The sequence below is a fragment of the Xyrauchen texanus genome, chromosome 46 (genome assembly GCF_025860055.1).
Source record: "Xyrauchen texanus isolate HMW12.3.18 chromosome 46, RBS_HiC_50CHRs, whole genome shotgun sequence".
Taxonomy (NCBI): domain Eukaryota; kingdom Metazoa; phylum Chordata; class Actinopteri; order Cypriniformes; family Catostomidae; genus Xyrauchen; species Xyrauchen texanus.
In genome coordinates, this window is record NC_068321.1 from 9172387 (window position 1) to 9189989 (window position 17603).

At 35.9% G+C, this 17603-nt stretch overlaps 2 protein-coding genes across 8 annotated transcripts in view; one reads left to right on the plus strand and one right to left on the minus strand.

Annotated features, from left to right (window-relative positions):
* The window catches only part of LOC127637945 (tight junction protein ZO-1-like), a 192262-nt gene extending 184412 nt beyond the window's left edge, over positions 1–7850 (plus strand). For 6 of the 7 annotated variants that reach the window (XM_052119212.1, XM_052119213.1, XM_052119214.1 and 3 more), the window contains 3 exons: positions 725–942; positions 1220–1363; positions 6051–7850. In XM_052119212.1, the coding sequence (XP_051975172.1) occupies positions 725–942; positions 1220–1363; positions 6051–6145 (457 nt within the window). In that variant the 3' untranslated portion in view covers positions 6146–7850. The remainder of the gene's footprint in view (positions 1–724; positions 943–1219; positions 1364–6050) is intronic. The other variant, XM_052119218.1, reaches the window with a different exon arrangement.
* A 307-nt stretch (positions 7851–8157) lies between these two features.
* Positions 8158–17456, minus strand: LOC127637946 (long-chain fatty acid transport protein 2-like). Its single transcript, XM_052119219.1, has 10 exons — positions 16862–17456; positions 14967–15176; positions 13793–13951; positions 13232–13356; positions 11472–11666; positions 11278–11368; positions 10758–10956; positions 10558–10655; positions 8726–8856; positions 8158–8622 (listed from the first exon to the last, which is right to left on the minus strand). Exons 1-10 carry the CDS (start codon positions 17334–17336, stop codon positions 8446–8448), a joined length of 1860 nt encoding a protein of 619 aa, XP_051975179.1. The 5' UTR covers positions 17337–17456; the 3' UTR covers positions 8158–8445.
* Positions 17457–17603: the final 147 nt, after the last annotated feature.

Below are 17603 nucleotides of genomic sequence, written 5' to 3' on the forward strand. Positions count from 1 at the left end.
GATCGTAGGTCTTCTGATATCTCTTTTTTGCAAGGCATGGTCCACATCAGCAGATGCTTCTTGTGAATTGCAAATTCTAAATGTTTGAGTGCCTTTTATAAGTCAAAGTAGCTTTAACCCACACCTGCAGTCTTGTTTCATTAATTGGATGCCAGGCTTTCCAACTCCTGCCTCTAAATTAGCTTTTGTTGACGTCATTAGCCTAGGAGTTCACATACTTTTCCCAACCTACACTGTGAATGTTTGAATAATGTATTCAAACCGTACAAGAACAATGGTTTGTGTGTTATTAGTTAAATCAGATTGTGTTTGTTCATTATTGTAAGTTAGATGATCAAACCAGATTTTAAGACAAATGCAGACATAAATGTAGATCATTCCAAAGGGTTCACATACTTTTTCTTGCCACTGTGTGTGTGTGTGTGTGTGTATATATATATATATATATATATTGCATATAGAAAATGAAGCTTAGTTTAAAGGCCATTAAGTATTTTTTAATTGTGATGACATTTGAATGAAAATTTCATGACACATTTTCAAATTCCCATTTAAGTGTCCAGATGCTTGACTTTTGAGTTTCCTTGTAATTCACATTATTCTGATTGATGAATCTCATTCACAGCATGTTTAACCGTGAGGTCAGAACACTATTTTTGTTCATGCAGTTGAGACGATATGTCTTGACACTCTCATTAATGACTCACTGTGATTTGTTTTCTAGCCCTAGTGCACTGGATGACGATGACGAAGATGAAGGTCACACGGTGGTTGCCACAGCGCGAGGCATCTTCAATTGTAACGGTGGGGTGTTGAGCTCCATAGAGACCGGAGTCAGCATCATCATTCCTCAAGGAGCTATCCCAGATAGTGTGGAGCAAGAGATCTACTTCAAAGTGTGCAGGGACAACAGCATTCTGCCACCTCTGGACAAAGAGAAAGGTCTGAATCTTTCACAAGCGTAGACTTGCATTTACGTTTGTTACTTTGTTTTTTTTTTCTAGATTGCGAATTTTGTGTTAACTTTGAGAACCTACTTTGATAAACACTAACTTGGACAATACTTTGAATACTTTTGATAAAACGACAAAGAAAAATAATGTCCGGTACCAATACATTCACAAAGCATTTTGTTTGAAGCCTCTTCACATCGGCATTTGCACTATAACTAAATTGTTTTGGTCTTTAAAGCTCATTTTGTGTTTGTGTGGTCTCACAGGTGAAACCCTGCTCAGTCCCCTGGTGATGTGCGGCCCTCACGGTCTGAAATTCCTGAAGCCCGTGGAACTGCGTCTCCCACACTGTGCGTCTATGACCCCTGATGGTTGGTCTTTTGCTCTAAAATCCTCCGACTCCTCGTCGGGTACGCTGTCCTTTCTCTGTCTTTCTTTGGGTCTTTTGGGTTCATGATTGAAGCTGTTTGGAAGGGGTTAATTCATTCAACTTTTGGTTTAGTTTCATTTTCTAGTGTCTCCGAATTAACATTTCATGCTCAAAGCTATTCTGATCACATGATGCTTTTACTAAGAGGCTTTGGTGAAGTCTCTGGCTATGTTCAGAATAACATACTACCATCCTACACATGCTATTTCTATAGTATACAGTATTTTACATTTGCATAGAAAACCCTACTATGTTTGATGAAATGTCCAGTATACCACAGGTTTTCAAACTGGTGTCTGGTGAACCGCAGCCCTAGTTTTTAACTGTAAGAAATATGACTAAAATAATCAGCATTTAGGCTTTATGATAAAAATATTTCTTGCAGGGTTTGTACAAGGTGATTGAAGTACTTGAATTTGGCTTTTTCAAATTTAAGTCCTGGAAAACCCTTGAAAACCATTTTTACCAAGAGTAAAACTTATTAAAATCTATAATTATCTTGAGTTATTGAAAATCGTTATATATGTTGCTTAAATCAGTTAATAAATTAAATGTATTTATTTTTTGAAAAACTTAATGATAGACTGCTGAAGCAGGCAGCACATAGACACACTGTCACGTTGCACCTGTTACTTTTTGCAGCGCTGTTTAGAATGGGCCAATCACAATCAATTACTGGAGGATTTAAAAATATATATTTTATAGATAGTGCTGTGGTGATTTAACAAGTTTTAGTTTCCTTTCAACTGTCAGTTTTAATAAAAAATTATTCTCCAGAGTGAAAAAGATGAGATGTAAAACGAGATTTGAATGCAGATCAACGGAGGATTCAGTTTTGTGAGCCATCTAGCGCCCCCTTGTGTAAAGAAAACAAATTAGGATAATTCTGACAACATTTGGGTCAATATCAAAATATGTTCTTATATTCCCTGACTTTTTTAGTCATGAAAAAGCTTTCAAATAGCGATTTAAATAAATAAAATAAAAAATTTAAAGGTATCATTCTATAACCTAACCTTTAATGGTATGAAATGGCTTGAATCTGTTTTGCTAATTTTTTGAAGAAAATATATGTGAAATTTTTCAGTTTGTGAAAAGAAAAATCCTTTTCATCTTCATTTGGTACACCACTTCTGTGACATGTAAAGTTATTTATGTATTTTTATTTTCTCTCCTTTTCTCTCCAATTCGGAATGGCCAGTTCCCAATGCGCTCTAAGTCCTTGTGGTGGCGAGTGACTCACTTCAATCCGTGAGGTGGAGAATGAATCTCAGTTGTCTCCGCGTCTGAGGCCATCCATCCACGCATCTTATCATGTTGCTTGTTGAGCACGTTACCGCGGAGACATAGTGTGTGTGGAGGTTTCACGTTATTCTCCACGGCATCCACACACAACTCTCCACGCGCCCCACTGAGAGCGAGAACCACATTATAGCAACCACGAGGAGGTTGCCCCATGTGACTCTACCCACCCTAGCAACCGGCTTAGGAGACCTGGCTGGAGTCTCTCAGCACGCCCTGGATTCGAACTCACAACTCCAGGGGTGGTAGTCAGCGTCTTTACTCGCTAAGCTACCCAGCCCCTGTTTTGTAATTATTTATAATTAAAGCATTAATTCAAGGCTGAACAAGTGGGCAAAAAAAGCTAAACTAAATTATTATTAATATTTAAAAAGAATATTTGTCCCTTGATTTCATGGCATTGGTGTTATCAATGTTAAAACTTTTTTTATGTTTTAAAAAAACTATTAAATACAAAACATTGTGGCAAATAATTTTGAAGGTCAAAGTTCAGAGGCTGCTTAAATATGCATATAGTGATTTTTAATAACAAGTTATTAATTCTATTAATATTTTCACACACAAATATTTGGTGTTATAACCCATTTAAACCTAATTAGTGTTAACTTGCTTCGTTCGTTAAATAAAAGAACAACAGTCCTTTATGAATAAAAATAACGTCAACGTGTTATAAAATGTTTACCCTTAGCGTTTATAGCCAAAAACTGAACTGACCAGAAACATTTTATATATTGTAAATTGGAAAGTAAAAAAATTTTTGAGAATGAAATATTTGTGATTTCAGTCAGTTCCTCACATAAGTCTGATGTGTGACTGTAGAAAACATGGAACGCAGCACGAGTCATATGGACTAATGTTTACGGACCCAGTTATTCACTTTGGTTGGAAAGTGAAGTGCAGCATTGCACATCAGTTTCATCATGAATGAACCAATATTTGTTACTAAGAGAATGTGTAGTTAAAGATGCACATTGAGATATGTTGTACTTGTAATAAGTGCCGTTTTATAAAACTAAATTAACTGAATGAATAAAATATTTGTAATTAAAATTAACAAATAAATAATTTGTTTTAATGACATCTCGAGCATAGTCCTTGAAAACAAATATAAATGTGCTTGAAAAGTCCTTGAATTTAACTTTGAAGCATCTGTACGAACGCTGTTCTTGAACATGCAGAAAAAACAAGTGTGTCCAGGCTGCAATTCAAAATAAACTTCCTGTCACATTTGAAGGCAATTATGTCATAATTTTTGCGGATTTCTTCACCTGTTTTCACTACAATGCTTATCCACTTGGGAGATCGCTTTCGAAAAGCTTTGTTTTTGTATTAGTGTGAATGTTGTCTCAGTAAAGCTGCTTTTGAATAATATTTATTGTGAAATAATAAATATTCAAGCTTCAAAAGTAGAATTCAGAAGTCTAATATATTATTGTTTGAGTCTCATGATTGTTAAGAAAGCGTACAATAAAACTTGGTGAGAAACAAACTGAAATGTAATGTATTTTTAGTGAAAATGTTCACTGACCATTGATCTCCTGTGCGCTTTCATGATAGGGCACGAGAGCAACAGTTCACACAACCCCCTCATGACATTGGGACGTTCAAGTGAAACTCATTTTGTTTATCTAACAACAGATCACCCACAGTGATAGCGACAACACAACATAACACAGCTGTACATCAAACAGAGAACAGAACTTACTAAACATGTCTGAAGAGTTTGTAGATGAATAATTTATGCATTTCTATGCCCAGCCTTGATTTCTGAGTACTCCCAAATCATACCGAATCATAGAGGAGGCTACAGCAGCCACAGCCATACCGTCTCCTAACCTGATGGCAAACAAAATGTGATAAAAGCTATATTTTTATGGAAATCAGAATATTTGTCCTAACCAGCAGTGATGAGCGATGGTACATTCTATTGTGAAATAACACCAGTCCAAAAACAACAAAAGAAATTTAAAAATAAGGCTGAGCATAGAAATGCATAAATTCTTCGACTACAAACTCTTCAGACATGTTTAGTAAGTTCTGTTCTCTGTTTTATGTGCAGGTGTGTTGTGTTCTGTTGTCACTATCACTGGATGAACTATTTTTAGATAGACAAACAAGTTTTTGTTTGAATGCCCCAATGTCACGAGGGGGCTGTGTGATCTCTTGCTCTCGTGTCCTATCATGACATCAACGGTCAGTTAACGTTTTCACTCAATAATACATTAGATTTGTTTTGTTTCTCACCAAACCATATCGTATGCTTTCATAACAATCTTGAGCCTTGTGGAATAATTAGACTTCTGAATTATACTTTTGTGTCCTTTTGAAGCTTGAAGAGGTGGTCACTGTAAACTGCCATTGTATGACATCACTGAGCATAAAATGTTTCACAATTCCTCCCTTTTATGTTAAGAAAAATAAAAAGTAATATAGGGTTATAACAACACAGAGGTGAGAAAACAATGACTGGATTTTAATTTTAGCATGAACTATACCTTTAATTTTGGGCATCATGGGCATCGAAAAGTTTGAAAACCCCTGCAGTATTCAATAGAGCATACTGTAAGAGTACTGTATCAGAAATGAAAATTCACTCATTTACTCACCCTCATGCCATCCCAGATGTGTATGACATTCATTCTTCTGCTGAACACAAAGATTTTTAGAACCATATTTAATCTCTGCAGGTCCATACAATGCAAGTGAATGGTGGCCAGAACGTTAAAGCTTCAAAAAGCACATAAAGGCAGCATAAAATTAATGCATATGACTCCAGTGGTTTAATCCGTCTTCAGAAGTGATATAATAAGTGTGGTGAGAAACATATCAATATATAAGTCCATTTGTAATATAAATCTCCACTCACATTCTTCTTTTGTTTTTAGTGATATGCATAATTCGTGCTTATTGTCACCTACTGGGCAAGGAGGAGAATTGATTGTAAAAAGGAATTAAATATTGATCTGTTTGTCATTCACACATATCATATCACTTCTAAAGACATGGATTAAACCACTGGAGTCTTATGGATTACTTTTATGCTGCCTTTATGTGCTTGATGGAAAAATGAAAAATTGGTGCTGGAAAAAGTACTTGATTTTCATTCAGTTTTGACCGTATGAACCCTGCTCTCTGCTTGCTGTGCTTTTTATCAATTTTATCAGCAGTATCAGAACACAAATGTACTTGTTCTTTAGCCCTCGTTCATAACTAATCTGTGAAATAGCGTTTAATGTAACTTGAACAGTGACGCATTGCTTACGTTCACTGTATCAACTGATCAAAATGAACTCCATAAAGTTCAGACAGAGTGTCTATTTATATTACATTCCTCATGATGTAACCTGTAATGTCATCATCCGCAGGTGACCCCAAATGCTGGCAAAACAAGTGTCTACCAGGGGACCCCAATTACCTGGTGGGTGCAAACTGTGTCTCTGTGCTGATCGACCACTTCTGAAGAGCGCAACAGCTGGTCTGTTACTGAACGTGAATGTTTGGACTGAGGATGTTAGGAAGACCCCTCCCTCCATCACCCCCCTTCTCCCAGTACTACTACTCAGGAGGAGGGATTTGCACCACTTTATGAAGTATTAATTATTTCCCCTTTGACGGGGTGAAGCGCCGAATATACCTTGGAGGACAAGGATAGCGCTGATAGCACAGTGCTGTGGAGATTTTCCTTTTATTTTCCATTTGTTTTTTCCTTTTTCTTTACCTTTTGGTGCTTGAAGACTTTCTGAATAAATGAATTACTGAAGAAATCGAACTGTTAACAGAATGCATGACCTGTGCCACAATCAATCCATTTGTTACATTTGTAGCCTCTTTTTCTCCAAATTATTAGAGAAGTCTTGAGCAGAACTGGAAAAAAGAAACAAAAAATTGAGCAATTAGTTTCTACGTATTTGAAGTGAATCCTACTCTTGTGCTCACAAACAGGAAAGTGGATGTATGTAGAACTTTTGTTTATGAAGTCCACGGTCATTTGGTTTTCATGGAATGCTGTTACGGATCTTTTGCAGATCTAGAAAAATACACAAGTTAGGTCTGGGAAATGAAGAACAATTGCAACGTTGTGATGTGAAGAACTGCTTCTTGAAGAAATATGACTGTTGCACTCACTTGCTGCAGGACTTCCCTTTCTGGCGAAAACAAAAAATGGGCTCTCTCTCTCTACACGTTTTGAAGCGATCTTTTCTAGTGATGTTTTACTGTAGATCCCATAACTGACTGGTTTTCCCAAAACTCCTGCTGTCTAGAGATCTCTATGCATGTGCTATGACTCAGGTCCAAACGCCTGCTACTAAGTTGAGTACTCAAACCTACCCATCATACACTGCAAGCAGTGATGCCTTATCTGCATTTTTGATTTTGATTTTTTGATTTTGACCCGAAAGATTAGCAAACATCGAATTTCTGTTACAGCAGTTACGTGTCGGATTTGAAATTTCCGCACCATAAGTCGGTTAACTGGGATATTTAACACACATATAAATAAGTCTGATCAACAGGTCTGCTTTATTTCACTGCTATGCATACTAAGTCAAAGAATAAACAAGAACACTAGGATATGTTTCAATTACAGCTGTAAATATTGTGCTAGCATATGGCCTTGGTTTGCTGTAAATGACCTTTTGTACATCTTTGTTATTTTCTAAAAAAAAAAAAAAAGGAAAACTATAACATTGGTTATGTTTGTATTCTGTTACACTTCTGAGCCTTGGAATTTAACTTATCAGTACGAAAGAAATTTAAACGAATAATAAAAAAAGTCACAAAAGGAAAAAAGGTTATCTTTTATATAAACCTATATACAAACACTACGTAATGGCATTTTTAACAATTACGAAAACATTTTTAATCTTATTTACGAACTAGAAAAGTGCTCGGTTTAAAAAATGTTATGACTGTACTTAAGAAGGGTCCGCTTTGGTGGGTGGACCTTGACTTTATTTGTGATACTGGATGCTGTATTGTGTGCCCTGAAATGTATTTTTTTACCAATAGACAGTTTATTAAGGCACATCAGTACTACTTTGTTTTGATATAACACAGCTTCAACCCAGTTTGTTTATTTTCTTTTTGTGTGGCGACTTAATTTTTCTTTGCAGCACATTTCTAAATATACAACTGTATTAATAAATTAATTTTTAAAGTGAAAATTGTTTTTACTGCTTGAATTAACATGCCATCAGACGTCAACTGTATTGAACCATCTTGATGATTGTGAAATGTAAATATACAGCATTTTATTTCCAAGGGTTAATGACCCATGTATTTAGTACAAAAGGGAACAAGTTTATTTGTCTTTGCTGTTTCTAGAAGTGCTCATTTATGAGCTCAGGGGTTGATGGGGGAAGGGTGGTCACATTTGGTTCACTTACCCTTTCACCTACTTAAAACAGGGCTGCTACCACAGCTGTACACATCTCTCAACCTATTTTTTTTAAACCCATTATGTCAGTGAAAACTAAACATGACACGATCTTTCTAGATTCTTATTGAGTTCTTTATTAAAAGTTAAGACAATAGATTGCAATGTACATTATTAACAAGGTTAAGTGCTAAGGCACTGTTAGGCATTCTATACATTTTTATTGCTGATGTAAAACATTTGACTGTACTGGTCCATAAAGGTAGATATGAGTTACAAACTGACAAATCATTCACTGTAATCATACTTGTTTCCCTGAGATTAGTGAACAGCTACTGGTTAGTAAACTTCTAAATGGTCGGTTTAGATTTTATTTATGCAGTTTACAATTTAATGTCATGTGACGTGATTGACTTGTAAAGCTCCTGAGTGAGTGGAATGTATTTCTTTTGAGTCAAATCCAGGAAGTAGAGTGGATCTTGTATTAGTCTGGGGTCAAAGCCTTCCTCCACCAACTTAACTTTCTTTATCTTGAAGGTTCCCGTGACTTCAAAGGAATTCTGGAAGAAAATGTACATTTGCTTAGTATCCCCAAGTAAAGCCACGATTGGAAGGAGTGCATCTGCTAGTAAGATGGTAATGGCTAAAGGTCAGACCTCTTACCTGAATTCGAATGAAACGGGGTCTGGCGTACACTGGGAGATAGTTCGCCAAAACACTGCAAGTGGTAACGCAGTCAAACTCTTTGCCCTCTCTCAGTTTAAGAGCCGCCATTCCTATCCTTCCTTCATGGCCTTAAGAGACAAAATATGTTTTTGTTTTATTTTAATAGCAATGGGAATTGTGAATAAGTTTCTTTCTTCATCAAAACAGAATTTAAGATTTTTAGGATTTCATTTCAGGCCTCCTCCTTTAAACAATGCAAGTGAATGTACTCCATTTTTTTGACTGTGCAAAATGCATATTTATGGTGAATCAAAATAATCGACATGACTCCAGTCGACAAATAAAGTTTGTCTGAATCCAAATGATTGGTCATTTTTAGAAACAAAACAATACTTATGTACAAATGTTCACTTCCGTACATCTCTGTGACATGCGCTCGTGAGAGGGATGACGAAAGCTCGTTGATAAGGTCACGCGTCATGTGGAGGAGTCAGGAAGTGCGTCATTGTTTACATTGTGTGTTTTTTTTTTTTTCATTATTATCAATCGTTTGGGTTTGAGAAGAAATGTATTTGTTGACTGGAGTCGTGTGGATTATTTTGATGCACCCTAAATATGCATTTTGCACAGTCAAAAAAATGAAGTACATTTACTTGAATGAAATGAAATCTTAAATTCTGTTTTGATGAAGAAGAATCTCCAATACATCTCAGATGGCCTGAGGGTGAGTAAATTATCAGAAAATTTTCATTTTTAGGTGAAATATTCCTTTTAAGCACAATTTATCCTCAGAAATCCTATATTTACTGTGCATTAACATATTGAGAGTCAATGGATTCATCCAAAAACTGAAAAATGTTGCTTTCAGAGGCTTTATATGTAGTTAGGATGAAAATATTGTGCATTTCAAACTGTTCTGAGACCAATGTAGACAGACAGCACTCTGGAGGTTAAGTCATTATTCAAATAGGGAGCAAGGGACCATTCTGTAGTTATCTATGCAGCTAACTGAATTCAATCCAAACTTTCTATTTAAAAATTTTTTTAAATCAAATTGTTTATTGTGGTTCCAGGAGTGTTGGTTATTCATGTTTTTGAGACATTACATCAGAAATTAGCATAATTAATTCTGATTCAAAGTAATGTCCAGCATCATCTAATCAATCCTTACTCAATATAAAACCTCTGAAAGTGAAATTTTACAACTTTTAAATGAATCCATTAATTCTCAATGTTATAATGTACAGTAAATATATGAATGCATTTACTAATGTTAATGAATAGAACCCTACTGTACAGTGATAACAGAATTAAACATAGTAACACAATGTATATTAAAATTAAGCTAAATGACCCACAGATGTGTTGGAGTTGAAAGTTATTCAAAATAACTAACAAGTTGTTTCTACTTTTGAGGAAATGCGGTACCAGTTTCATATGGCACATATGTGGACATCGTGTTTATTAGTGTTCTGATGCGTGAAATTAACAGATCTTTTAAAGCGGCATCTCAAACGAAACTAGAGACACTACTCTTTACAAACAAATAGGTTTCAATGAAAACATTTTGAGATTTCTTATCAGAGGCACTTTTGTTGGTGCTGTATCTGTAGGAGTGCTTCAAGGTAATCGATGGCATGCTGTTGTGTCATGTGACTCGATGCGGCAGAAGTACATCCCTTTAAATTTAAATCAACACAACCCAAAATATTCAAGAACCGTAAATGGAACTGAACACCATGAAAATCATTTGGTTACATTATGTCTTACAAAATCAATTCTCAACCCTATATTTCAAATCATTGCTATATGCTAATCTTGAAATCTACCTTCTACTTTGACTCCATATACGTTGGCCTCCTCGATGCAATCCACCATGGTGAGAATATCTGCAACCTCAGTTGTAGCCACATTCTCTCCTTTCCATCTGCAAGACAATGTTACAATATTTGAAGCACAAGTTACGAATATGTGTGCAAGCGTAGACCAAATGTAGTCACAAACAAGATGGTACAACCAAGTCAAGAACCTGAAAGTGTCTCCAACTCGATCTTGGAAATAAACAAAATTGTCGTGGTCAATCCTGAGCAGATCTCCGCTGTTGAAATACAGATCTCCTTTCACAAACACATTACTGAGTCTCTTCTTCTCTGTCTGCTGCTTATTCCCGGCGTAGCCAACAAAAGGAGAGTGCCTTGTAATTTTCCCCACCAGAAGTCCCACCTCATCTGTAAAAACATTTAATATCAACAATCAGCGCATAAAACTAGCTCAAGGTAAAAATGTAACTTTTTATGACAGAGTTCTTATCGAAAGGTCAGTAGGACTGGGTTTTCTCAGTTTGAGCCTTTCCATTGTAGACAGTGAACCATCCCTCTATTGAGTTACGGTCAGGGTTAGGTTAAGATTCGGTTTAACACTGAGGACATACCAAGACATATCCTTCTTATGCATTATATAAACATGAACTCATTAGATGCAAAGTTGCAATACGAAGTATTACAAAGCAAAACTGCTCACTACCGCATTGTTGGAAAACAGGGACTTACCTTTGCCAGCTGGGATACACAAGCCCTCAGAATTCCTCACAGGCTCTTCTTTCTCAATGTCAAACTTGATCAGTGCAAAAGGGAAAAATATCTGTGGATTGCAATTGGAATTTAGCTGACTTTGCACACAAATTGAGTAAAGTTGCACTTTCCAATGCTACCAAACGACATATTGCCTAAGAGTTCATTTTTACCTTGCTGAGAATATTGACACGACCAATCACTCCGACTTTACTGGTGTAATTGATGAAACCAACATTTCCCTCAGTGGCAGCATAAAGTTCCCGGACATGAATTTCCCCAAAGCGGTTCAGGAATTCTTTCCAGATGTCCGCACGTACGCCATTCCCAATGGCGATCTTCACTTTGTGGTCTCGATCATTGTCTTTCTACAAAGAGGAAATGTCACAGAGTAGAAAGAGTGACCTAGTTTTAAGTGATTTTATCTTTGGACTGTCCCAAATCTTTTCAATACAAAAATGTAGGACACACTAGCTCTGTTTCAAAACCTAGTGAGCTGCCTTGCTGTCTACTACTTGTAAAGACAACATTCTAACTAGGGAGGCACCGATATCAATGTTATATGTTTGGTTATTCCATGGAAATATCAACCGAATCAAAAGTTCTAATAAAGTTTTAACCAAAAGAATAAAAGCCCCTTTTAAATTCTGTATTATAGAGGTAAAATGGACAATGGATAATGCCATCCAAACCACTAGAGGGCGCCGCTTGCTCACACAGCACTGACTGGGGCACTTAATGCAGGAACGCAGTCTTTTAAAGTTTAGTAATCACACAAGGTCATATTGCGATTTCAATCTGAATTCACTCAATCATGCAGCATTAACAGATATACCAATATCTCAGTAGTCAAAGTCAGCATGTTTCAAAGGGTTTTGGATGGTTTCCCTCATCATGTAGCCTATAGGTAAGGGCTACTTTCACAACTGTTTGTACATTTTTCCACATTAACGTGAAAATGAGAGAGAATAAAAATTGAATGATACTTGTTCTTAGGAGTGCCAACCCTTCTACATATTGTGGATATTATTTCTGAATTCTGCATTTTAATTCACAGTTTTTACAAAGTGTGTTACTAATTAATTATAAATAAATTGGGATGCACCGATGTGAAAAACTTTTAACTAAAACAATATATCCAAATATACCTATACTGATACTGATATTTTGCCATTTACCTTATTTTATCATCAGTTCACGGTTTTACAGAGGAATGCTTAAAGAGGTACAAAAACTTTTTTACTGTTCTAACAATAAATAATTTCCATGCACTGTATATCATTTCCAATGTCTCAGAAGTCTGACTCTGCTGTTTTGGTTGGTTTCATGTTGCCTATAGGTAAGTGCTGCTTTCACACGAATCACGTTCATTTTTACTGCATTAACGTGAGAACGAGAACTAATAAAAATGTAATATTACATGTTCTTTTGAGTATATAGTGCAAACCCTTCTACATAAAGTGGCAATTATTATTTCTGGATTGTGCATTTTAGTTCACAGAGTTATTTACAAATTGTGTTACTAATAATAAATAAATTATTGGTTTTTTATATCAGCGTTTTCATGCTTATATCCGATATGCTGATGGTTTTATTTTGGTCGATAGTTGGCCGATAAATATCAGAAGGTCGATACATCGGATCATCACTATAGATAATGTGTATAACCTGCATTTTTCTTGGGCTCATCACAATGTTTCTGAGATGAAACAAGGGATCTTATAAGCAAGCATAATTTTGCTTCCTACCTTTAAGAACAAACAGCCTTTGCATCAGGAGTGTGCCAATGATTCCTACAATGCTGTTAGGTAGGTAACCCAATAAGTTTTCGAACAGAGATAATGACTGTTTAAACTTCAAAAACAAATAAAAAAAACAATAATACTTCTACTATTATAGAATATGATTATCATTGCCAGGAGAGTGCGTTTACCTTTGGCGTATTGCAAAGGTATCGCATTGTTTCTCCGATGTACTGCATCACAGTTATGTTGTACTTTCTGCAGTCGTCCCAGAACTGAGTGGCCGAAAACTTTCTTCGCAGAACAATGGTGTTACCTAGTAAACAAATTTGTTGAGGTGTTATAGGAATAGTTCCGCTAAAATGGAAATCTCTCATCGTTTACTCACCCAAAACTTTTTCTGTGGATCACAATGATTTTTTGAAGAATTTATTAGGTGTTTTTGTCCATACATTTTGTCCAGTGTAAGTGAATATGGTCCAAAAGTTCCAAAAATGACATAAAGGCAAAAGTAAACCATATGACTTGAGTGGTTTAATCCAAGCATTTTGAAGTGAAACACTCACTTTGGGTGAGAAACAGACCTTATCACTAACATTGAATTGACAATAACACCTCTTCATTTGTGTTCCGCAGATAAAGAGAATTATCATTTTGGGCGAAATTGTCTTTTTTTTTTTTTTTTTTTAAGCTGTTAACATAGTGTAAAACTCTGAACTGGACAAACAATCAACTATATAATGCAATTATACCTCTTTCAATGGATCCAATAAGGCCGATAAGAAATCCAGCACTGTGATAAAGTGGCAGATTGATGTAGAATATGTCTTCAGATGTCACCCCAGTAACACCCTGGATAAAGGATGCAGCCCAAACTCTCTCGTGGGTCACATATGCTGCCTTTGGAAGACCTTCAGAGAACAAAATACCAATTTAGATATTTACAATGTATCACTATATTGTTATTGGTCAATTTATCATCAGTATATCGGTACCAGCTGTTAAGTATATGTGTGAATCGGCAGATTCTCAAACAAAGATTTTTAGAAGAACATTTCAGCTCTGTAGGTCCATACAATGCAAGTGAATGGTGGCCAGAACTTAAAGCATAAAATCCATATGACTCCAATGGTGAAATCTATAATTCTGAAGCAATATGATAGGTGTGGGTGAGAAACAGATCCGTATTAAGACTTTTTTTTAATATAAATTTTCCTGCCTGCCCCATAGGTGGCGATATGCATGAAGAATGTGAATCGCCAACAACAAAAGGAATGTGAAAGTGAAGATTTATCTGTTTCTCACCCACACCTATCATATCGCTTCTGAAGACATGGAGTAAATCACTGGAGTACTTTCATGCTGCCTTTTTGTGCTTCTTGGAACTTCAAAAAATTGGTCACTATTCACTTGCATTGTATGGACCAACAGAACTGAAATATTCTTCAAAAAAATCTTTGTGTTCTTGCAGAAGAATGTAAGTCATACCAATCTGGGATGGCCTGAGGGTGAGTAAATCATTTTTGGGAGAGCTATCTCTTTGATAAAATTGGATTGATTTGTATTGATTCTAAATCACAGAAATAGTAACTGAAATGTCCTTTTATATCTTGTGATTTGTTTGAACTCACGGTGAAAAGGTTTGTAATTTTTTTAAAACGATGTATTGAGCACAACAATTAATTGGCCGATATATAACCATGCCTACTTGGTCAATTAACAGAAGTGTTGCAAATGGATAATAAACATGTTACATTTTCAAATTCAGTTTTTGAACTCTATTATCGGCATTATATTGGCCATCAGCCTATCTGATTTTTAGATATCGGTATCGCCCATTTAAAAACCCATAATGGCTGACCTCTAGATTGAATCTTTACCATGAGTGAAATATGACAACTCTCTGTATGTGGCCTTATCAGATACCTGTTGTTCCAGAGGTGTAGATATACAGTGCTGTACTCCTGATGTGAATGTTGGACCTAAGAGACGGGGACAGCGGTTTATCTGAAGCCTCTGCAATCTTCTGAGAGATACTTTTAATGCCGTCTGTACTGCACTCATCCGACAGAAGGTACACAGTTATGCCCTTCTCTTTCAATGCAGGCAAGATCTCCTCAACAGCATCACGAAGCTCTACAAGAAAAAATTCTTTATTATAAAAGCCTACAGTAAACTACTCATTTGGGATTATGACAATTCAATAAGCACTGCCACACATGAAGCCTTTGTGTACATTTATCAGCATTGTTTCCATTTAGAGGTGTTGTGAATCTCGACACATGGGGGACTAAATCATTATTGACCAATATTATCTTTTTTCTTTTTTAAATGATCTATAATGATAATACAGACAGTATTCTGATCTGACTGAAAAAATCTCTAATACTTAATAGAACAACATACTATTTCAATGGATTCTGGACATGCTCAATGACATTTTGTTTTGTTTTGTTTTTTGTTTAGGGGGGGATGTACCATGGGATTAACTGATATACCTTGATGAACCATGTAAATACACTGAAAAAAACTTTAAATTACAATTACTTAAAAAAAATTATAAACTAGGAGACAATTTCCACACATTAATTGCTAGTACATTTAACAGATCAAATTTTCAAGTTAAGACCTAAACACTTGGTGTATAAAACTCAATGATGTTGACAATCAATGGAATAAAAAAAAAAGATCATAAACGGGCAATTTTTTGGTAGAAAATGAACTTCAGACTTCACAAAACAAGAAGTTACACAACTTAAAATCTACAATAAAATCAACTTGCAAATAAAAACGTCCTAATTTAATTTACCCATTAAATTTACTCAAATTAGCAAATAAATATGACAAGATTTTCTACTTTAGGGTTGATACATGATGACGCATTGTAAAGATAATAAACAATCATAAATAATATTTACTTGTAAGTTAGAACATGAATTTCTACATGATTGAATTGAGTACAAATGCAGAATTTACTTAATATTAATTAATTACTTAATAAGTTCATGCTTAAACATACTTATTCAATGTAGATAGTATTTCATATTTTCTGCTATACTTATTTGACAACAAAATATTTTTTCAGCACCATAGTACCATGATATATAGGCAGTTTACACAAAACATGTCCATGTACTTAAAAAAAATGTCAAAATGTAGTTGAATGAAAAGGAACGTGTATATTTTACGCCATTTATTACAAAAATAAAATAAATAAATGTAGACACTAATGGATTGTTAAAAGTACAAATATTTCACTTACTCTATTAATATAGTCATAAAAGCATCATTCCCAATAATAATAATAATCGGAGCTGCTGCCCCCGCGACCCGACTTCGGATAAGCGGTTGAAGATGGATGGATGCATGGATAATAGGAATTGCTAAATATATATATATATATAAAATGTTTTAATAGTTGGAGATCGAGTATAGCAAGGACGTCACACACAGCTGGTCATGTCAACTTCCCAAAAGCATGGTCAAGTCTACCCATATAAAAAAATACCATGGTCCTTTATTTTATTTGTATTTTTTTTATATAGAAATGGATCCCATTAACCTCCCATAAAACTGCACACCCCCAATGGACACTTGCATGAAAACAAAACGTTTTATTGCAAGTGTTTGCACATCTGAATGCACAGCAATGAGTAAACAACGCCATTTACAAGCAGGAAAAAATATATTTTTCCCAAAAGAAAGAGGCTCCTTTTCTCATGCACAGCACGTTCTGGAATTCTTCTAGGCCTTGCAACATGACTTGACATTCCACATCCATGTATAATAACTGTACTATGACAAGTGCATTACAATCTCACCAGCAGCAGCGATGAGCACGTTTGCACCGCAACAGGAGAAGCAGTGAAGGAGTGATTTGGATCGGATATTGAAGTTCAGGAGTGCTGCGGGACAGCCCAGCTTTGCCAGGCCGAGCCAGGTCCACACGAAACAGGGTTCATTCCCGAGGAAAAGCGCAACTGTGTCCCCTTCTTTGAGCGCGGCCACCGTGCGCAGCGCATTCGCCACTTTATTACTCTCTCTGTCCACATCCGCGTAGGAGTAAGTCTGATCCTCGAAATGAATAAAGATTTTTTGCGGGTGTTTCCTTACCGCATCCAAAAAACAGTCCACAACACTATAGAATGGGGTTTTCCTTTTGTATTTATTGAGTCTGATCCCGAATCCGAGAGCTTTATAGATGTAAATTAAGTCGTGGAAAAAATACGGAAAGAAAGTTTTGAGCAGCGCGGGCAAAAGAGCCAAACCTGCCAGAAGAGTAAACCAGATATACATGTTTGCAGGAGTCTGTGCACAACACAAGGATTTACAAGATTAACTAAAAGCCATAGCCTGACACTACTTCAAGAGTCTTACAATTCACGGGCCACATTCTCTGGGTGCAAGTTCAGCCCATTGGGGGCTCCAGAGAGAGATTTTATCATTGTGGTCCTCCCCCGATCCTCAGCGGGTTGCCAGATCATCAGAGATTCACGGGACGCTACCCTCTTTATTGGGAAACTCGATGCTTTTGAAAGGGAGAATTAGCATTTTCCATTCATG